Genomic DNA, 22356 nt, shown 5'->3' with positions numbered 1-22356 from the left:
GGGGGTGTTTGCTGAAGGTGTTCTGTCTCAGGATAGGAATGCAGATTTGGGGTTGAGAGAGAGGGCTGGAGAGAGTGAAGGAACAACCCCCAGAGGAGAGCCTCCTGCCCTGTCCCCATGTTATAGGTGGCCCTAATGAAGCCCAATGAGCCCAAGAGACTGCCTGTAGACACCTGGCTAAGGGAAGCGTGCCCAAATACAGACAGAACTGTGAAACTCATTGGAAATTGGAGGACTAGAGGCCTTTCTTTGGAGGCTGGGGCACCCCTTTATCTCATGACCTGTCAGTTGAGTTGAGCCTCTGAACAGAGTCAGTGGGACACTCTCAGAGATCTAGAGTGTGGACGCTGGTCTTGCTGCCCAGCTCTGTCCCCCTGAGACTTTGCTGGCCAGGAGTATTCTACTTAGTCCTGGGGAGGGCAGGGCTCTGGAGTTAGATGACTAGGCTGTAAATCTCCCTCTCCTAGGACCTCCTCTGGGCCAGTGTCTTCCTGTAAAGCCAGAAGGTCATAGCAGTAGCACTTAATGTGACAGTGTTGGTAACATAGGGTAGTAATTCAGACAAAGGAAATAGTAATATCTGCAGAGCTGATGTCCCAGGTAGCCCTGCCGTGACTGGTGAGTGCCAAGCGGTGTGACCTTTCCTATGCTGACCTCTGCACTGTGCCGAGAGGGTGAAATGAGTGACAGAGTGTTGGGCACGGAGGGCAGGTCCTGTGCTGTCACCCCCACTTAGGGTCCACTCTGACCGAGGTAGGGGTGTGACGGTCCCTTGTCATCTAAGTGCTCCTTCCGGCACTCATTCTCATGAAGGACGTGAGGGGTGGGTTTGCCTGCCCAGGCCTTAGCTATGGAGAGGCCGAGGTGAGACTTGAAGTCCTACTGTTTTCACAGTTCATACTCTTGACCATCACTCGCCCCTGCCACTCTATGGCCCGTCCAGCCTGCATGAGGATGCAGCTAGCAGGAATGGACCCCAGGGCAGCCCTGTTCTTCTATGGGGGCAGTGTGGCTGGGCTCCTGTTGCCCTTCCTGAGTGCATCCCAGCCTGGATTATCCATGTTTCAGCCCACCCATCATTTTGCTGAGGGCCTGAGGGCCAGGAAGCTGCTCTGGGTAACTCCCAGCTCTGAACTCATGGAACTCCCCCTCCCCAGGCTGCCCCGCATTGAGCGCCTCTTGGAAAACCCCTATTACATGAGGGGTTCTCTCTTGGCCCCCAGCAACAGGGTTAGTCTCCACGACAGTAAGCAAGAGCCTTAGAGAGAGACTCTGTTTTGGTCGAGGGACTCCAAACCGGAAGGGGGAACAGTAGCCAAGAAGACACTGTGCACATGAGGCAGACTGAAGCCTTGTCCTATCCCTCCCCAGGCCTTTCCCTCCCTGTCCTCAGGTCCATGTGAGAGGCGCCAGGCTGAAAATCCCACCTCTGCCAGCCCAGAGGCCCAAACAGATAGACCTTTTGCAGAAAGGATCTAGACAAAGGCTGGTACCTCCTTGTTCTAGTCCTTACCCCTGGGACCTCGTCCCCTGTCTGGGCACGCCGGGGGCCAGGGACCCAGCTGTCTGCTCACCCACCCCTCGCTTCCCCCAGGACTCACTCATGTTAGAGCAGACTCTGGGGGCTGTGCAGGGGCTTGGGGGCTGGAAGGCTGGGACCCTTGGGAGTGTATCCATAGCAACCAGATCTCAGAGGACTGGGTTCCTGTGGGGCTGAGGATGCTGTCAGCTGGATCGTAAAGCATTGAGGTTTCTAGCTCCCCCCGTTCATAAGTAATAACAACAGCGACTCACCTCTAGCCAGTGTGGGCAGACCTCTGGCCTCTCACTACCACAGCAGGTCCTGGGGTGGCTCCATTCTAGGTGGAGCACCTGGGTGCTCCCGTTACCTGTTCTACAGACTAGCAGATTTCCAGGTGGGCGGGTTAAGCATGTGCCCGGGTCACACCAGCTTTCTCTCACATAGACCAGGACTATTTAGAGACATCTGGGCCCTGGAGCCCAGAAGAGCTTAACAAGTAGCTCCAGAGGGAGCCTGCCTGGCAGGGAGTCCCAGTCCCCTTGCTTACGGCTGGGGCTTAGACCCGATGACGGGGCCTGTGGAACTGCAGGGTCTCTTTCTTCCGTGTGGAGTATGAAAGGGTAGAGTGAGGATGTGGTCAGCATGCAGTGGCTGCTCTGCATGTTGAGTGTAAGCACAGTGATGGACACTCTGGAGCTGACTCTTCTCCCTCCCAGGGTCCCAGGCAGCTCCACCCTGCCTCCCTTGCTTTTCTACCTTATTCTGGGGTGAGATTCTTTCTGTTTTAAGATTGTTCAGGACTGTGCTGGGGAAGCAGCCCCCGGCCACAGGCCCTGGGCCTCAGCTCTGGTGTTTCTGGACTACTCCTGGAGAAGGGCCTTGTGACAGGAGGTGCTTTGAATGTCAGTTTCTGCCTCTGTTATGTCTCCTAGTGTGGTCTAGGCTCAAGAGGAGGAGAAGGTGGCCGTGCTTTCTCTGGGATGCTAGTGAAGAAAAGCAGACCCAGTAGATGTTGGAGCCAAGTTTGGAAGTGTTGGTGATGGTGAGTCTGTGTGTGTGTGTGTGTGTGTGTGTGTGTGTGTGTGCATGCGTGTGTGTGTGTGTGTGTGTGTGTGCACATTTGCTTACATGCTAGTCATGCATGTATGCTTAGGAATCTAGGTATATTGGGTAGTCAGTGCCCATGTTTCTGTCACACACTTCTTGGGCCTCTAGGAGAGAGTATGAGATGTGGGTATCAGGGTTCCAGTGAGAGCTGAAGACATACATGTCTTACCTTTGCCAGGATGAGCAGGTAGTTTAATGTGTGAGGCAGAATGAACGGTTCTGAGAGTAGAGAGGCCATGGCGCCTCTTCTCCACGAACATGGAGTTGAGCTGAAATAGAGCCTATGGAGTTGTGTTTTCCTCAGAAGACCTCCGTCCCTGTGGTCTTACAATGGTCAGGAGTCTTCAGCCCTGTCTTAATCTGCCCTCTGAGACTTACCCTGCTCTTCCCGGGGCCTTTCCAAGCTGAGTACCTGCTTCTGGGACCAGTGTCATGGACTGCATTAAGAACACACTGAACTCCGTGTTCTCCTGAAACACTTGGGAACTGTCAGAGGGATACTGGAGTCTGAGCAGAGGCTTGGAGCTGGAGCCTGAAGCTTCCAGCCCCAGCTTCCATCCATCTCCCCATGTGTCCATCCATTCAGATTTTCTTGGTCTCAATAATAACCACAGTAAAAGCTAAACAGGCTGGATGTGATGGTGTTTGTGATCCCAGTCCTCGGGAGCTGAGGCAGAAGAATCGTCATTGTGAGTGAGGACAGCCTAGGCTGTGTACAGAGACTCTGTATGGGGCTTAAAAAATGGGAGGGGACAGTTAAACAAAACATCACAAAAGTTAAGTGTTTATAACGCATTCCTTTGGCCAGGCTCTTAAGGTGGGAGGAACCCAGGATACACAAACCATCTCTAGTTCTTTTATTTGTTTAACTTTGTTTTATGTTCACTGGTGTGAGGGTGTCAGATCCCCTGGGACTGAAGTTACAGACAGTTGTGAGCCGCCATGTGGGTGCTGGGAATTGAACCCGGGTCCTCTGGAAGAGCAGCCAGTGCTCCTAACCGCTGAGCCATCTCTCTAGCTCCTTGTCTCTAGCTCTTTCAGTCCCTTCTGATCGAATACAGCACTTTGCATATTGCCCAGCAGCTTTGCTCACGTGTTCAACAGGTCCTGCTTGTGAGTCCTTGCTGAACTACTGGGTGGACACTACACATTCCTGCCCTCTGGGTGCTCAGGGAGTGGTGAGGAGCAGATGAATCACTCAGGCAGGACAGTCTGTTTTGGGCATCAGCTGGGGGACCTGACTGGCCCTGAGCTCCCCCGGGGGTGGGGACAGAAGGCTTCTCACAAAGCTGTGACATTGAGCTGAGTTCTCCAAGATGGAAAGGCTGGCCCTGAGAGAGCCTGCAGATGGAGCCTGGGTGGAGCTGGGCACTGAGCTCCCTGGTGACTCATCCTGGCTTCGTAGCTCAGAGTGGCTCCTGGGTCCTTAGCCACAAGGTTAGAAATCCTGCCACCTTTTCCAGTGCTGAGGCACCAACACCTCAGAAACCATAGTGGTTTCTTAAAAATCTTGGCTATACTGAGTCCTGTTATTACCTGTATCCTTTCAAAATGCCCCGTAGCCGTGCATGACAGGGATGCCACTTCTGTCCCTGTGAGGCAGGTTTCACAGCCACTCATGCTGAGCTGCGAGCATGGAAGCCTGCTGGTTTCTATTTTTCTGCCTTCACTTACCTCCAGAGGCAGCTGGTAGTGGCCAGTGTGTGTTATAAACCAGTTGCAGAAAACTTGGCCATGTGTACCCAGGACAGATGACAAATTCCTGAGCCATCCGTGAGTGCCGGAACTGTTGGGAGCAGCATCCCCTGCTCAGCCACAATGTTGTTAGGATGGACCAGCAGATGAAGAGGTTATGGGATAGATGGGTGCTGTGTGGACAGATGGATAGGTGGTACGTGTGTGTATAGATGGACAAATGCAAAGTAGGTGGTATGAGTGGATATGTGGAGGCTGTGGTGTGAGTAGATGTACGGATGGAAGTGAGAGTGGTGGATAAACGGGTGCATTAGTTACGTTACTTACGTGTGTGTGACAGATACCAGTGTGTGTGTGTGTGTGTGTGTGTGTGTGTGTGTGTGTGACAGATACCTACGTGTGTGTGTATGTGACAGATACCTCTGTGTGTGTGTGTGACAGATACCTCTGTGTGTGTGTGTGTGTGTGTGTGTGTGACAGGTACCTGTGTGTGTGTGTGTGTGTGTGTGTGTGTGTGACAGATACCTCTGTGTGTGTGTGTGTGTGTGTGTGTGTGTGTGTGTGTGTGTGTGTGTGACAGGTACCTCTGTGTGTGTGTGAGAGAGAGAGAGAGAGAGTGTGGGGGGGGAGAGGCAGATACCAGAGAAAAGCAATCTAAGTAGAGAAAAGCTGTATTTTAGCTCACAGTCTCAGAGTTTTCATTCCAGGGTTTCTTAGCTCTGTGTTTCCAGGTCCTGTAGTGAGTCAGGACACGATGATGTCAGGAGCATGTGCCAGAGACTGTTCACCTCGTGGTGGACAGGAAGCAGAAGAAGGAACACAGGACAAGATACTTTATTCCAGGGCTGGCCCCTACTTCCTCGCACCAGACCCCACTTTTTTACTACATAATACCATCATACATGGATCTGTCAAGGAATTGCTTCATCAATCAGGCCGGGACTCTCAGGACCCAAGCACTTTCCCAAATCTCACCAGTTGGCAAAACACACCTCTCATGCAAGAGATTATACGGGGCACGCCATACCCAGACTGGAATGGTGGGGGTACTTGTAGATGGGTGGGTGGATACATGGACAACGCCCCTCGGCTCCTGAGAAAGTTGACCTTGACACACAGCAAGTTATCTCAGCTCCAGCAGAGGAGTAGCCCCTTGGAAGAGGAATGGCCTGTGCCGTGATGAGGCTAGAGTTGGAGTGAGATGGGAAGAGAGTGAACTGGGATGGCTGGGAGAGGCCAAACCACTCTGGGACATCTTGAGCCAGGCTATTGGGGACCTGGCTTTCTGCCTACCTGATTGCTTCTTCTCACATTCCCAAACAGAAAAAAGACGTACCAGTGTATCAAGTGCCAGATGACCTTCGAGAATGAGAGAGAGATCCAGATCCACGTTGCCAACCACATGATCGGTAAGAGCATGTCCTCCCTCACGGGTCCGATCGCCAGGGCTGGAAAATTGATGGTTCCCCACCATTCCTCACCGTTGGGATGGTGGTCTTTGATTCTGTGACATTTCAGTGGGAGTCAAGATGGAGGGTGGGAGTGCCTGCCCTGCCTAAGCCTTCTTGTCAAGGCGCCACTCACGCCGCAATCAAACTTCTGACAGCTGCTTCCATTTCCCGGCATAAATTTCCCCCCAATTTCTGCGACGAGTGCTTTCCGGTTGCCGAGCACTCAGGGGCAATTATGCTTCAATTCTGTGTGTCATGACATTGAATACATTTAACTGCTCATGTTTCCCCACGCCGTGTGATGAGTTCCTCGGGCGGATTGTCAGAAGAGAATGCTCACAAAGTTGTGCCCGTTCTCTTCCTGTTCCTCTTCAAGTGGATTTGAACTTGGAAAAGTTGTTTTGTTTTGTTTTGTTTTAAGACAGGGTTTCTCTGTGTAGTACTGGCTGTCTAGAACTCACTTTGTAGACCAGGCTGGCCCCAGTCTCACAGAGATCTGCCTGCCTCTGCTTCCCCAGTGGTGGGGTTAAAGGTGTGCGCCGCCGCCGCCGCCGCCGCCGCCGCCGCCGCCACCACCACCACCACCTGGCAGAAACTTCTCTTTTTAGAAGGGGAGTTTTCAAAATTCCATGGAGCTCCCACACGGCCCGGCATTCCCAGGGATGCAGGGACTTCTTCCTGACCTTGAGCAGCTGGGGGTGCCTGGCTCAGAAGTGAAGGTACTGTGGCTGTGCTGTCGTGCAAGGGGACACAGAGTTGTAAGGCCAGGGGCCATTTGTGGTGTGATGGGTTGACTGCTTGACAGCTCCAGCCTCAAAAAGGTCCTGGAACATGAGTACCCAGGGTTTTTCTTAGACTTTTGATCACCTCCCAAATCCCGTGGTCTGAGCAGAGAGATTGCCCCTGACCCATCTTCACTTTCCTTCTCCCAATATCTTTTCATTTGGGTCTTAACGAAACCCTTCATTGCACACTTTCAGAAACCTTACACGCTCGTCTTGGAATCTGAGCACACCTCTATAGCCAGTGCCCGGATCAAGAAAGCCAGCTGTCCCCAGCACCCCAAATCAACTAACTCTCTTGACTCCACAGGCCCCCTGCTACCAGTGAGAGCCTGCCCGCATCCTGCCGTCCCAAAGCACAGCTGGGGGTCTCTGATTGGTGTGTTCTGTGAATGAAGCCCCACTGTTTGTACTCATGGTGTCTGGAAGCTTCCCCTCTTCCCATGCTTGCCTCTGTCCGAGGCTCTTTCTTCCCACTCTTTCTCTTCAGGATGGACTATTCCATCATGGGAACATGCCTTTGTGTAGTGGCTCCCTCCTGGCTCGTTCTGGGTTGTTTCACAGAGTACACTGCTGTGACTAGGGTGCTGGACATGTCTGTTAGTGAATGTATACATGCGACCTGCATGGGGATGTGGGAATATTAGGTACTGTATACTGTAGATGATATAATGTGTCATATATGTATGGGGGAATATGGCAACAGACGTGGAATTACTGGGTCACAGGCTGTGTGATGTTCACCTTCAGTAGACAGTGACATACCAATTCTCAGAGTCGATGGATGCATGTTGCTCTAGCCAACAATGTGAGGCCGTCTGCTCCTGTTCATCTGTCATGCCATCCACAGGCTACATGAAGGGAGCTACAGCCAAGGCCCCCTTTAATGGGGATGGTACAAAATGATCGCAGGTCCCTTGGTCCCCACTCAGCTGTAGTACACCCCACTGAGTGGGTTCCGGTGCCGAGTGTCTCCACTCACCCCTCACCTGATCAGTCTCTGCCTATGGTGGTGTGGAGTTTGTCCTCTGAATGCAGAGACCATGGTCACGTGTTTGGTGGGCTCTTTGGCAACGAATGGATAGAAAGAGCCAGGAAGGGCAGGTGGGCCGGGGGCTCAGCCTGACAGGGAGATTGGTGATTTTTTAATGTCGTCTGCCTGAAAGCCCCTGCAAAGTGCAGGAAGGGACGCTGCCCTGTCATTTGCAGGCGGTGGGACCCTTTCTCGGGAGAGCCAGGGAGGTGCCGATGGAGAGATCTGAAAATGTTTGCTTCCGGAGCAGGTGGCAACATGGCTCCTGTTTGTAAGCATGGAGGGCAAGAGCCGGCTAATTGGACCATGGTGATTACCAAGGTGTTCCCCTCCCTTTGCTCTTCCATATCTCCTTCGTACATGGCCTGGAGAGCATTTGTCCTCAGGTGCAAGGCAAAAGGGCCGCTCACCACCAGAGTACAGGACCCCTAAAGGAGGGTGTGATGGGCCTTTAGCTTTGCTTGAGAGCTGGGCTTCCGTGGGAGCATCTATGTGGTGGCTTCCGTGGGAGCATCTGTGGGTCCCTCATCTACACCGGTTTGCGTCACTGCGACCTGGTCTGCTGCCAGGATATGTGGGAGCTGTTGGTCTCCAGCAGCTCAGAGTGGAGGGTCTTGGGACCAGAGATTTTAGCCCCCTAAGCGGGGGACATGACATGGGTACCTGTGAACCAGGTGACCCAGGTAGTGCCTGTCACCCTCCCCTCTTCTTCCAGCTGCTGCCCTTTCCTTACCCATCACCCTGCCCCGTCAGAGGACGGCAGTGGAGCAGGACCACGAGAGCCATGTGGCCTCTAGGGGCCAATGAGGGTGAAATGGCGACAGCCTTGCTCTTAAGACTTACAACGCCCTGCTCAAGATACTGTAGGGCACAGCCGTGCAGTTAGGGACTCTGAGAAGGATGCCGTGCTTGTCCCCACATTATAAATAGAAGGGTCTGGCCTGCAGAGGCCTTACTTACTTAAATGACTTTTTCAAGATCTTACAGCTGGTGCACAGCAGAGGCAGATCGAACAGCAGCCAGGCTCTCCATTGTGTTCAGAGCCCCAACCTGGCCTATGGCGGCAAAGACCGTGGGTCCCTGTCTCTAGAGGAAACAGACAGACATCCAGATCTGAGCTGGAGTGATTCTGAGGCCCCAGTTCAGTTCTGTAGATCAGAAGGGCCTGCCTGGGTACTCGAGGATGAGGAGGAATTTTCTCTGTGGTAGTGCTGTCTCAGCAGAGGGGAGCTCAGCGTAGGAAAAAGAGTCTGTTTTATGTTGTTGTTGTTTGGCCATGAAGGTGTGGACCAGCCCTTCAGAGGAGGACTGTGGCAGCAGAGGGACATGAGTAGCATGGAAGAGCTATGGGACTCCACCTGGTGGGCCAGCACATGGCCATACATCATGGGAGTGAAGACGGGGAGGTGGTTTGTGGGCACAGTAACTGGGGGCTTCAGATACCCAAAGAAAGGGGTTAGAGTTGGACTTACCCTCTAGGCTGGGTCCATCGCTGGACCGGATCCATCCTCTTGCCTGATGTTTTGTTTGGATTTTCTTGAAGTTTTAGAAGAGGCGGCACCTGGAATCCCCCTCCACACAGGCAGCGCGCGTGCGCGGGAGCCACCAGTGGCTGTTCCCCGGGGGCAAGACACGTGGGCAAGTGTCCTCCCAGGATCTGCAGGCTCACTGGGGTAGGCCTGATGCTACATAGGGCTGTGTGGCTCATTTGTGTCCCCAGCCTAGTCCCCATCGGCCTGTGTATATAGGCTTGAGCTAAAACACTAGGGTGCCATTGAAGGTTTTGGAGTGGGCTGTGGCTTGGACTGAGCTGAGAATTTTAGGAGGATTTAACAGAGCACAGTGTTTGGAGGTAGAGAACAAGACAGGACGAGTACAAAATCGTACCTGCTGCCTTCCAGGGGTGTGGACATTTGGCTGGTGCTGTGAGCACAGAAGCCCTGAGCACAGCAGACATTAAGTAGAATTGGTTCTGCAGTCCCAGTAAATCTGCTGGGCCCAGAGTCCTCAGGGACACTTGCTAAATGGCCTGAGTCCAGGGTGACTGCCTTGGAGCTGGCCTGAGTAACAGTTCCCCTCAGCCGAACCAAGGGGACGTGGGAGTCAAAGTGGCGCTGTTCAGCTTGGCAGCCTTCCCGTAAAGTCGGGGGCACTTGGGGGTCTGAGGCAGGTCTCCTCTGGGGCCCGGGCTGCTGCAGAACTCCCTTGGGGCTGGTAAACTAGCCTTTTGGTAGCAGAAGGGTGGACGCTCTGAGTGGATTTGCTGTCTGGATATGCTGGGCACTGGAATCACTCAGGATGCTTCTCTCCTTAGAGGCATTTTCCTAGTTCCTCTCAGGGCTGCTGTGGCAATGGGACTTTGGATCTGCTGGAGACAAGGATTTTTGGAAGCCTTTCCACATAGGGTCACCTTTGAAATCCCATGTCATTACAGGCCTGAGAGCCTGCAACGGGCATCTAAAAAATCTTTGAGAAGCCAATTGCCCTGGCAGCCTGGCCGCTTCCTGACCATTAACAGGCATCTGTTCTTTGATTCTTTGGGATGGGGATACTTGATAAAGTCTGGATGAAGGCTCTGAGAACTTACTCTCAAGATGAGAAACTGGCTGTCACCTTAGGGGCCTCTGGCTATCCTTACTCAGGGCCTCGTGGACCCCTGGGGGAGCCCCAAGAAAGTCAGGGTGGGGAGGGACAATCTTTGAGATGTCTCCTCAGGATTGTTTGCCCTCAGTGTCCTTGGACAATGATTATGGGCTCTCTGGAGGGCAGCCAGGCAGGGCCAGGCTTTCCCCATGGGACATTAGTCATGTCCTGCTGGCTCCTGTCCCTGGGTGCCTGTCAGGGGCTGGGCTGGAAATGGAACCTTCTGCTCAGGACTTAAGCACACCCTAGTGTTGGCCTCCTAGCTACTCCCTTGCTATACAAAATAGACAGTCCTTCTGAGGGGTGGGGGTGGGCTCTGTGTGCTGTGTGAATGTGAGTGTGAGTCGGGGGGGGGGGGAAAGAGAGCGCATCTCTGGTGGTGTATCTAAGTGCCTGAAGTCCCCAGCCCACCCACCCTACTTGCTGCCCTCTGGAAGCCTGGGACCCCCTGTGGGCCCAGCTCACAGCATTTTGGAGGAGAGTCCTGGCTGGTCCCAGGGGAATTGTCGAGAGTGGAAATCAGTGAGATCTCCCTCGCACCAGGGAGACAGAAAACTCTCAAATCAGACCGAAGAGGTTACCATGGAAAGGGAAAGGAAAGGCTCCCTGCCAGGCTCCGTAATGGTGCCTTTGATTCTGGATAACGCCAGACCTGAGCCTCTGTTCACCGCAGTATGTGATATGACTTCTCATTCCCCAGAGACTGTGTTTTGGGTTTTGGAATTGTTCTGTCAGAGTAATAAGCCCGAACAGACAGCCAATAAGCCATCACAGCTCAGGCAGAGGAGAGAGCAGGCAGGACTCAGTTTCCTTGACTTTGCTCAGCTTTTTCTTATTGGTGTATTCCAGAAAGCTGGTGGCCAAGCACTCTGACTCTTTCCAATGGTGCGACTCTCAGACTCTGACTTTCCTGGTACGTGTGTGTTGTTTTCAAGAAGAGGAAAGAGGTCTATAGTTGGGATTTCCCCTATCAGTGACCTCGTAACGTCACGTTCAGCAAACCTGGTTAAGATCCTCTGGGCATATTCTGAGGAACTGTTCGTCCAACTGGGAGCGTGACTTCAAGTTCAACATAATGTCACCAGTCTCAGATGTGGGCTCAGCTGTGCTGGTTGGTGTGAGCGTGCCTGGAAGGCTTCCTGGAGGTGGCAGTATCTAACCAGAGTGCCCAAGGATAAGAAGAAATGTGTGTGTGGGAGGGGTGTCAGGTGGAAGAAACAGTAAAGGCCATAGGAAGGAGAGGCTGACTTTGGCAGTGGCAGACATGGGCACAGAAAACAGGTGGTTGGGAAAAGGCCAGGGTGCTGAGTCTGGGCATAGGGAAGAAGTTAGGAGTGATTTAGAGATCTTGAGTGACCTCCTCATGAACGACAGATAGAAGAGAATGTTGTTCTAGAATGGGAGCTTTCGGGCTGGCAAAGTAGTTGGCAATGACCAGTTATGTCTGGTGAGGCTTACCGAATGGCAGGCCTATCCTTCAGTGTCTGTGTGCGCTGACGACACACTAAGCCTTGTGGTACCTGTTCAGAGGGTCTGTGACTGTCCCCTCCATATGGAGATTGAGTGTGAGAAATTGCAAGGTGGAGATCTGAACTCAGACCTGAGGACTAAGAACCTGCTCCTTAGACCTCTTCACAGTCTCCTCCCACTTAGTGCGCTTGAGTGTAGAGTGAGCTGGCTTACCTGAGATGTTGGATCTGAGTGCTGGCATCCAGCTGACCATGGATCCCTGGGCAGGGAGTTTAACAGGAAACCTGGGTACCTGCACATCCATCGAGGCAGCAGAGGCATCTTTAAGAAGTGAGTGAGGAGCACGTGCCATTCAGGCAGACAGGAGGCCGTCCCCGGAACAGTGTTGGTTCAGTATGGCAAACCACAGAAAGGTCTCTTGGCCTTGGCAACAAGTGTTACTGTGTTGTGGGTGTGAATGGGGCTGGGAGAGGCTGGGAGAAGAAGGAATGGAGGGGCATGGACAGCGTCCCCTGCACTCTTCAGGTCCCAAACTAAGACAAGAGAATGAGAAGCAGGAACTGAGGCATCTAAATGTCCCAGGAAGTATGAGCCATTTTCAAGGAGAAATTAGAGTGTTATCTGCCCAAGGAGGGAGAACCAGCAGGAAGGGGAAGAGGCGGGACTGGATGGTGAAGGACAGGCCGGGCACCATCTTGCATGGACCAGGTCATTAGTATGTCCATCCTTTCTTTCTCACACATCCCCATGGGCTTGGCGGCCTATGACGTTGAACTGATCGAAGGCCCTTTGTGGATCACACTGCTTGGTTCCCTTTCATTTGAATCTGCTTCCTGCTGATACTTACCCAGCATGATGAGAGAGAGACATCAAGGAGCCTGTGGCTAGTGGTCGTTCCAGAGCGTGGGTCTCCTGCGTCCTGAGCACCCAGTAGATATCAGAGCCTCGCACTAGTTCTGGACCCAGCTGTGGCTCCCGACCTTGTGGGCCTCTGAGGCCTGGTGGGGAGCACATGACAGGGCTCTGCAGCAGTTGGGGTTGCCCTAGCTGATTGGCCTTGTAGTGTTGTGGGGGTGGGATGGGGGTGTTGCCAGCTTATCCACCTTTGGATGTAGAACTGGAGAGAAGGGGGATAGATCCGTAAAGATGAACGACATGACCTTGTGAGCCTGGGGCAGAATGAGAACCCAGGGCACCAGTGGAAGTTTTTCTAAGCAGGATCCTTTAGGAAGTTAGTGCTTTGAGTCTATCCTGTAGATTTTTACTGAATTTACATGTCAGTATCAAAAGTTTGCTCCGTGTGCCAAGATGTGAATAGTCCAAAGAAATGAAATCTTACTGGATGTGGAGTGCCGTAAAGGCCATGGTGGTGAGAGCAAGGTCTATGCAGGCAGAGGCTTGGGCTCCCTCGGGGTGCCATCAGGTAAAACTCTAGGCAATAAGCCAAGAGAATTTACTATTGGTTCAGGTCACAGCAAAGTCTGGGCATACGTGGGTAGCAGGCTTCAGGTGTGACTGAATCCAGGGACTCCAGTGAACTCACCACAAGGCCGAAACCCTCCCTCACCGATCTCAGCTCTGCTTTCCTTTGCTGCCCTTCTTTGCTGGTAGTCTGTGGTGCAGGTGACAGCTCACTGCTCCAGCAGAGGGGCGTGTGCAGAAGCAGCGTGTGCTCTAGCAGCAAAGGAGAGCCTCTGGCCTCTGAAGGTCCCGAAGCTGCTCATGACAGATTGTTGTGGATGGCATAATCTTCCCTTTCTGGCATCATCAACTTCAACAGTGGGGCAAGCATTCTAGAAAGGAGGGTGGACACATTTCCATGGGAGCATACAGTATATCCAATGTACAGTGAATTTCACACCCACCTGTTGGTGTCTGTTTGGTGGATTAGGCTGGTTGAGGAGATACAAAAGACAGGACACTGCCTGGCACATAGAAGATACTGGGAGTGCAGAAGGATTGCCAGCGGATTAAAGATCCCAATGTACCCAATGGCAATACTGATGGAGTCCCCTATCTCATGAGAACAAGCTGACCTGTCTGTTCCATACAAAGCCTGTCCGATCACCATTCATGAACCCAACAGCCTATGGTCTCTAGGCCTGTGGCTCCACCTCAGTGGTTCCAGGTACTTCTTTATCTGTTCCCTGTTGTTTGTTTTGTCCTGGCCAAGGCAATAACAGCTGTCTCCATTGTTCTGGGTGTCATAAGTAATATAGAAATGCTTTAATGGAATAGGGCGATGCGTGTGGGTTATAGGCAGATACTGCACTATTTGATATTGGCCTGGAGCTTCTGCATGTTTTGGTATCCATGGGGACTTTGGGGTTTTCATGGCCACAAGAATCACTTGTTGCTTTAGCCACTTTGACCTGCGGCCACCACTTCTTGGAAACTGCTAATCTGTTCTCCGTCACTGTCATTTGTCAACTTATAGAGTGTAGTAAGCGATGTTGCATGTGAGTCTTAATTATCTTTGGGATAAAGGCACAGGAGTGTGCCTATTGAGTCTGTAGTACTTGCACGTCTTACTTTTTAGGAAACCGACACACTCTTTTCCAGAGTTCTGTTTTCACCAGCAGTGTAGGAAAGATTTTTCCGCATCCTTGTTAGCATTTGCGGTGCTTGCTATTTTTGTTGTTTGTTTTGGCCAGATAGTTAAGTTAGTTTGAATTTGCATTTCCCTAATGACTAATGGTTTGAAACATGTTTCTTCATGAGCTTATTTTGCCACCAATGTTCCTATTTGTTGGAATCTGTCTTAATATCTTTTGTCTTTTTGATTTTTCAAGACAGGGTCTCTTTGTATAGCCCAGGCTGTCCTGGAGCCCTGTAGACCAGGCTTGCCTTGAACTCAGAGATCTGCCTGCCTCTGCCTCCCAAGTGCTGGGGATTAAAGCACACCACTACCACCCGGCTGTCTTCTTTTTTTCTAATTGGATTGTTAGGGTTTTTTTTTTAATACTGAGTTTTAAGAGTTCTTTATATATTCTAGGTACTAGTCCTTTGTCAATATGTGTTTTTGCCAATGTTTTTCTTAGTCTGTAGCTTATCATTTCATCTTAACAGAATCTTTTATTGAGTCAAAGCTTTTAATTTTTAGGGGTCTAGCCTATCAGTTTTTCTTTTAAGGACTGTACCCTTGGAGCCAAATCTAAGATCTTTTTAAAGTTTTGTAGTTTAATGTCATATTTTCATCCATGTTTCACTCTGAATTTTTATGCATGAGTGTTGGAGATTGAACCAGGTCCTTGTGTTTGCTGACTAAACATTCCAGCACTGGACTATATACCCCATCTCTTTCAATTCACTTTAATGAGATGCTCCCATATCGTTTGTTTGACAAAGCTACCATTCTTGCATTGAGTTGTTTTCACATGGTCAAATACCAGTTTGGCATAATTTGTGAGTATATTTCTGGGTTTTATTGATCAATGTGTCTGTTCCTTTGTTAATGACATTCTTGATAACTGCCGCTATAGAGTAAATCTCTTCTTTGTTTGTTTTTGTTTTTCGAGACAGAGTTTGTCTGTTGTAGCCTTGAAACTCACTCTGTAGATCAGGCTGGTCTCGAACTCAGAGATCCTCCTGTCTCTGCCTCCCAAGTGCTAGATTAAAGGCATGTGCCACCATGCCTAGCATAAATATATCTTAAAATTGAACAGACTGGAGGCAGAGACAGGTGGGTCTCGGTAAGTTCGAGGCCAGCCTGGTCTACAAAATGAATTTCAGGACAGCCAGAGCTTTATCACAGAGAAACCCTGTCTCGGGAAAAAAAAAGAAAAAAAGAAAATTGAGTAGACAAATCCTCTCTTTAAAATTATTTTTTCTGATATTGTCCTAATGCTCCAGTTCCTTTGCTTTTCAGATAAATCTTGGAATAATCTTGTCCATACCCAAAGACATTCTTACTTTAATTTAAAATATATTTATTCTTTATTATTTATGTATTTGTGGGTGTAAATGAAAGCCACGTGTATAAGGGTACCCATGGAGGTCAGAAGAGGGCATTGGACCCCCAAGCTGGAGTTATAGGCAGGTATGAGTGGCCTGATGTGGGTTCTGGGAACAACTTAAGCCTCTGTAAGAGTCACAGGGTCTTACCTGTTGAATTGTCTCTCCAGTCTCTCTTTCTATAGTTTTGATAAGGATCATGTTACATGTGTATGTTGATTTGAGGAGGGCCGTCATCTGTACTGTGTTGTATATTCCAGCCCATTAACACATTGTCCTTTCATTTATTCAGACCTTCTTTAATTGTTTTTAAAACATTTTTTTAGTTTTCATTGTATTATTCCTGCACAGGTTTAAATAGATTTGTTTAAATATTTAATTTTTGTCTTTTAGTAATTATAAATTATATTATATTTTTAATTTTGGTATTTAAATATTTGTTACTCATATTTAGAAATGTAATTGGTTTAATTTATTTTGTTGTGTATTGTATATATTGTATTGTGTATAGTAGTGAGTGCATTGCATTTTTGAGGTCTTGATGTATAGCCTAGGCTGGTCTTGAACTCTTGATCCTCTTTTTCCATGGCTTGAGTTCTAACATTGCAAGCATGTGGCGCCATACATGGAAAAAATGGGTCTTCAGGTGCACAGTTCTGTATCCTTAGACTTTGCTCAATTCCCACAGCTGTCTGATTTTTGTTTTATTTTATTTTTTAGAGTTTGTGGGAGTTTGTGACAAAGCCAATCATGTCATCTATTGGAGAGTTTTATAGATTCCTATCTACACGCTTTTTACTTGCTTTTCTTGTATTTTTTGTTTGGCTTGCACTTGCAAGATGGTGTTACTAAGAGTGGCAAGAGTAGATATCCTCGCTTCTGGCCTTAAGGAGAGCGCATTCCATTTTTAGATTCATTCACCGTTAAGTTAAATACCTGCCACATGTACAGATCTTTTGCAAGCTGAGGAACCACCCCTCCTTCTGTATTCCCAGTTTTCTAGGAGGTTTTGTTTTGGATGGCTGTGGAATGTAGTCATTTTTAGAGTGATATCTGTTGTTACAATCCTGTGGTCTTCTTCTTTTATTAATAATGGTTGGTAATGATTGATTTTTCCAGTATTGAACCAGCTTTGCTTCCTTGGCATATCTTCTACTTGGTGGTGGTGAATAATTTTTACATGTTGTTGAATTTCATTTGGCAGTATTTCATGACAGACTTTTATGTCTGTGTTTATGAGGGATACCAGTCTGAAACTTTCATTAATGTTGGTCCTGTGCTTGCGTGGTTGTGTTGCGATGCAGGCTTTGTGAGGTGAACTGGCAGGGAGGTGCTATTCAGTCTTCCATTTCCTGAAAGAAATTCTGTGGAATTGGTGTTCATCTTCTTCCAGCATCTTTTAGAATTATCCAATAGGTCTGAAGACTTCCTTTTGCAAAGATTTAAGTTAAGAATAATTTAGCTTCCTTGCTCTAGTATAGGACTATTCAAATCAGGTCACAGTATGTGAGTTTTAGTAGTTTATTTTTCAAGAAGTTAGTTCATTTCATCTAATTCTTAAAATTTCTCTATTGGCGTCATTCCCCCATCCTTCTGACGGTCGTGATGATAGCCCGACATTCATGCTGGCTGCTGGCATTTTGTAAGCCCGCCCCCTTTATTTCTCAGTCTTGTTAGAGGTTTGTCAATTTTATTGATCTTTTCAAAGAACCAACTGTTTGTTAATTAATTTTCAATTTTGTGCTTTCTGTTGCCTGATTTCTGATCTCATCTGTGTTATTTGCTCTCCTGCTTGCTTACAAGGCTTTACTATTTTTCTAGGTTTTGATGGAAGTTTGTTGATTTGAGACTTTTCGTCTTTTCTGAGCACTTCCTATCATCAATTCCCTCTTGGCAATGATTCTTTTTTTTTTTTTTTTTTAAAGATTTATTTATTTATTATGTATACAGTGTTCTGTCTGCATGTGTCCCTGCAGGCCAGAAGAGGGTGCCAGATCTCATTACAGATGGTTGTGAGCCACCATGTGGTTGCTGGGAACTGAACTCAGGACCTTTGGAAGAACAAACAGTGCTCTTAACCTCTGAGCCATCTCTCTAGCCCCCTTGGCACTGATTCTTGTCACACTCCTCAGACTCTTAACATACTGTAGTTTTATTTTAATTCAATCCAATGTAGTTTATCTACTTGTGTATGTGTGTGTGCTACGTGTTTGTGGTTTATTTACACACATGTATGTGTACATGCAGAGGCCAGAGGTGGGTGTCAGGACTCCTGTGCTGTCACCCTCTGCCTTACTCTTTGAGACAGTCTCTCACTGGAACTGGAGCGAGGCTGGTGGCCAGCAAACCCTAACAGTTCTGCTGCCTTCAGCCCCCATAGCGCGGGGGTCACAGGTACTTGTGGCCACATCCGATTTCTTAAATGTGAGCACTAGGGATCCGAACCCGGGTCCTCATGCTTGCATAGTAAGCGCTCCTACTCACTGAGCTGTCTCTTGAGCTCTGATTAGGTATAGTGAGAAAATTCCCTTGAACTTCCTCTTTAGTTCACGATGATGTGGGAGTACGTTATTCAATATGCAACTGTTTGGAGTTTTTCCTGTTATCTTTGCACTGTTAATTTCTAGTTATAGTCCATCATGATTGGAAAAACTACTATGTATGACTCCTCTCTTTCCCTCCCTCCATCCCTCCATCCATCCTTCCCTCCCTCCTTTCTCTCTCTCTCTCCCTCCCTCCTTCCCTTCCCTTCCCTTCCCTTCCCTTCCCTTCCCTTCCCTTCCCTTCCCTTCCCTTCCCTTCCCTTCCCTTCCCTTCCCTTCCCTTCCAGTCCCTCTCTCCGTCCCTCCCTCCATTCTTTCTTTCTCTCTTTTTTCTTTCGGTTTTTCGAGACAGGGTTTCTCTGTGTAGTTTTGTTGCCTGTTCTGGATCTCGCTCTGTAGACCAGGCTGGCCTCGAACTCACAGAGATCTGCCTGCCTCTGCCTCCCGAGTGCTGGGATTAAAGGCATGTGCCACTGCTGCCTGGCTCTTTCTTTTTTCCTTCAATGCCTCACTATGTAGCTCGGGTTGTTCTTAAACTCTTAGTCCTTCAGAGGTCCGTGTCAGGTACCTGACACTGTATTTTTTTGAGTCAGTGTCTCCCACTGAGCTTAGAGATTCAGCCAGACCAGATGGCCATGAAGCCCCAGAAATCTGAAGCCAGGTCCTTGGGCCTGGATGGTTCCCTCATTCCTGCACGTTTTTAAGAATGGTTACTGCAGGTATTAAATTATATATATAGCATTATAGACACGGTTTGTGTCATTTTGCCAGTTTAGCTGAAATGTAGAAAACACTACCTTCCCCTGTTTATTCTAACCATCTTAATTACTTATTCTCTGCATTTCTGGGACTACTATCAGTGTTAATTTAATTTTTTTGTTTTATATCAAGTTTAATTTAGAAAAGGAAAACCATGTCTGCTCCATGCTATCTCCCCAGCGTCCCTCCCTTGTTAATGTCCCATCTCTGGTCTTTTCCTTTCTGCCTTCGGTCATTCAGTGTCTTCTTAGTTTCCTCTGTCTGAGACTATCTTCTTGATTCTCCTTTTGTTAATGAAGGATGGAAGGTTCTGGATTAACAGTTCCTTTTCTTCCACTTCCTCCTCACCCCCATTGTTTCTAGTGAGAGATCTGCTGTCCTCTAAGCTGCTTTTTGTGTGTGTGAGCGCATGGTGTGCACATGTGTACATGTTTGTGTGTGTTCACCTGTGTGAAGGCCAGAGGTTGAGGTCAGATGTCTTCTGTTGCCCTCCACTGTATTTTTTGAGACAGGGCCTTCTGATGAAACCGGAGCTCACTGGCAGCTAGACAGACTGGACAGCAAGCTCCAGAAATCCTCCTGTCCCCTACTCCCACATCCAGCACTGGGGTTATAAACATTTGCCACTGTTCCTGTCTTTTTATGAGGCTGCCAGGACCGAAGTCAGGTCCTTATGCTGCAAGCCCTTCATCCACTCAGCCCCAGCCCTGCGTAATGCTTCTTTGTATTTATGTCTTTGATGAGACTTTCTGCTTTAAAGATGTTCATAAAATGTTTGTTAAAAATTATTTCTATTTTTGAAATTATAATTACACGATTTCTCCCTTCTCTTTCTGCCCTCCGAACCTTCCCATATACCAACCACTCCTGGCTCTTTTTCAAATTCATGGCATCTTTTCATTAATTGCTGTTACATGCGTATGTGTATACATATATATTCCTAAATATAACCTACTCAGTCTGTATAATCTTACTCATAAGCATGTTTTCAGAGCTGACCATTGGCACTTTTATAGTGGATTCTTTAAATTCTTGGCTGACCATGGCTGTCATTTCAATGAAAGTATACTGATTATATTTTTCATCCAATTTGAGATCTTCCTGGCTTTTGACAGTGCAGATGTTTTATGTTTTGGTTGCTGTTGTTTTTTTAATGATGCTGGCTGTTGACTACAAGGCCCAGTGCGTGCTAAGCACTGGTCATTCTACCACCGGCATGGAGGGTGGATGGCTTTTCATTGAAACTTTTATGTTTTGGATTATCTGGTGAAACACTGATTCATATTTAGATCTTACATCTCACCTGAGTTTTTCTGTTGCACTATAGGGAAGGAGAGGTGTGGGTACCATCTTTTTTGTTTTGTTTTTGGTATTTTTAGAGACAGGGTTTCTCTGTGTAGCCCTGACTGTCCTGGAACTCACTCTGTAGACCAGACTGGCCTTAAACTCGAGACCCGCCTGCCTCTGCCCCTGAAGTGCTGAGATTAAAGGTGGGAGACACCACTGCCCGGCTTCGGCTACCGTCTTTATAGCCAGACGTGGTGGTAGAGTTACGGTCTCCCAGCTAAGCCTCAACCACTGTCTCAGCGGTGGTGGGAAAGCTCCCTCATCCCTGCTCCACTGTCGCCAGGAGAGTGGGTGGCAGTCCTTTGGCCACGGTTGGTTGCTTTCAGTAGGAAGAGCATCTTGGCTTCCTCCTGACCTCACTGTAACAGTAGCACAGAGGGCATATTAGTGCTTCATTAAACATTGCCAACAGGGGCCTCAATATATATATTTTGCAAAAACAAAATGTTTTAAAAACTTAGTGAGTGTTTCTGAGTTGCCAGTTTCTCCAGCTCTAAGTCTGAAGTATAGAAGGCAAAAAGGAAGTTCGGAATCCTTGCCATGTATCCTTATTCGGGTCCTGATGTCTCTAGTGGTCTCTCTTCTCTTCGCCTGTTGGAATGGTCTTGTTGCTTTCCTAATACAGTGTCCAATACTTAGCCTGACGATGTTCCATCCCTGGGAGGATCCAGAAGCTAAGCAGGCTCTTAGGAGTGTCAGCAACTACGCCCGAGCTAGCCAGAGTCAAACGACTCACAGAGAATAGTGGTACTGAGACCCGAGCAGGATGGCTTCCCATCCCTCCCTCTCCTTCCTCTTCTACAGAGGTGGAGAAACTTCTGCTGGGCAGGCCTCTGCCCTCAGGTCACCCCTGTTGTCAGTCAGGCTCAGCAGCACCCAGTGTGGAGTGGATGGTAAGGAGCTGGGGTGGGAGCTCCCCGACTCAGCAGATGGACAGCTGCTGGGCTGAACCAGACGCAGGGCAAGTTCGAGCTGTTTGGGGGCTGGGCATCAGATCACTCAAGGAGAAGCTAGAGGGTGAAGGGAGCTCTCTAGGCCCTGTAGTTGAGGGCTGCTGTGGGACTTGGAAAGGGGAGTACTAGAATTTCATGGGCTGCTTGGTTGTCTCGTCCCTTCACAGGGGGGACAGCTCTTGCACGAACACTATTTACTCAGCTGAGCATCTTCAGCCTCCTCTCTCATCCCCAGGGTATCATCTCAGGAACCTGTAGTTCCAGGCAGCTCTTGGGTAGGTAGTAGGTACCGGAGTCGGGACACTTCCAAGACTGCTAGGCAAATGAAAACTCGACAGATTGTTTTTGAAGCATTGAATGCAAATTGTCAACATGGACATATTTCTGGACTTAACAGTTGAATGTGTGAATTAATTACAGACCTGTTCTGAAGCAGTCTTGTTGGTACTTTCACGGGGCTGAAACAAGCCTGTTCTCAGCCCATCTTTTCCCGGAAAAGGATTCTTCCCGCTGTTCCTTTGAAGTTTGGTGGACGGATAGCAATGCAAGAGACTGGCATAAACTGGCTTCCAGAAGCCATTTCAGCTGGCTGCTCTGCTCGCAGCATCTAGTTTGAGACTGGATTCTCATATGCTAATTACCATGCATAGTAAAAAAATGTCTGTAGCTTTAGTGGACCAAGATGGAAGAGTTTTTTACCTATACGTAAAGGATACAGGAGTTGAGGTTCTCTGTTCACTCAGCCTGATTCATCATCCTACACGTTTGAAATTATGGCTGAAGTGAGCAGAGAGGGTCCCTTTACAGTACAGCACCCACTAAAACCCCTTTGAGTGAGGTTTGCCCAAGGGCTTTCCACTAAGGAGTACTTCTTGGAAGGATAAGCATCCTCGGCTGTTGCCTGTGTGAAAGGCTTTGCCTACCCTAGCATGAGCCTTTAATACCTGTTTAACCAAGAAAAAGAGGCTGGTGTAGCAGTGCACATCATTTGGGGGTGATGTTTTTGCCTCTCCTTTTGGAGCAGACCTCTCCTCTTGTCTGTCAGCAGCTCCCCCCTCCCCACAGGACCCCACTGAATGATCACTGCTCAGGGCCAG

At 48.9% G+C, this 22356-nt stretch overlaps 1 protein-coding gene across 1 annotated transcript in view; it reads left to right on the top strand.

Annotated features, from left to right (window-relative positions):
• The window catches only part of Znf423 (zinc finger protein 423), a 303318-nt gene that overhangs the window by 180560 nt on the left and 100402 nt on the right, over positions 1 to 22356 (top strand). The window contains exon 5 of the mRNA XM_059264511.1: positions 5655 to 5733. Coding sequence (XP_059120494.1) covers positions 5655 to 5733 — 79 coding nt within the window. The remainder of the gene's footprint in view (positions 1 to 5654; positions 5734 to 22356) is intronic.

Source organism: Peromyscus eremicus, chromosome 5 (genome assembly GCF_949786415.1).
Source record: "Peromyscus eremicus chromosome 5, PerEre_H2_v1, whole genome shotgun sequence".
Taxonomy (NCBI): Eukaryota; Metazoa; Chordata; class Mammalia; order Rodentia; family Cricetidae; genus Peromyscus; species Peromyscus eremicus.
Note: the sequence above shows the minus strand (reverse complement) of the source record. Positions and strands in the feature narration are given on the sequence as shown.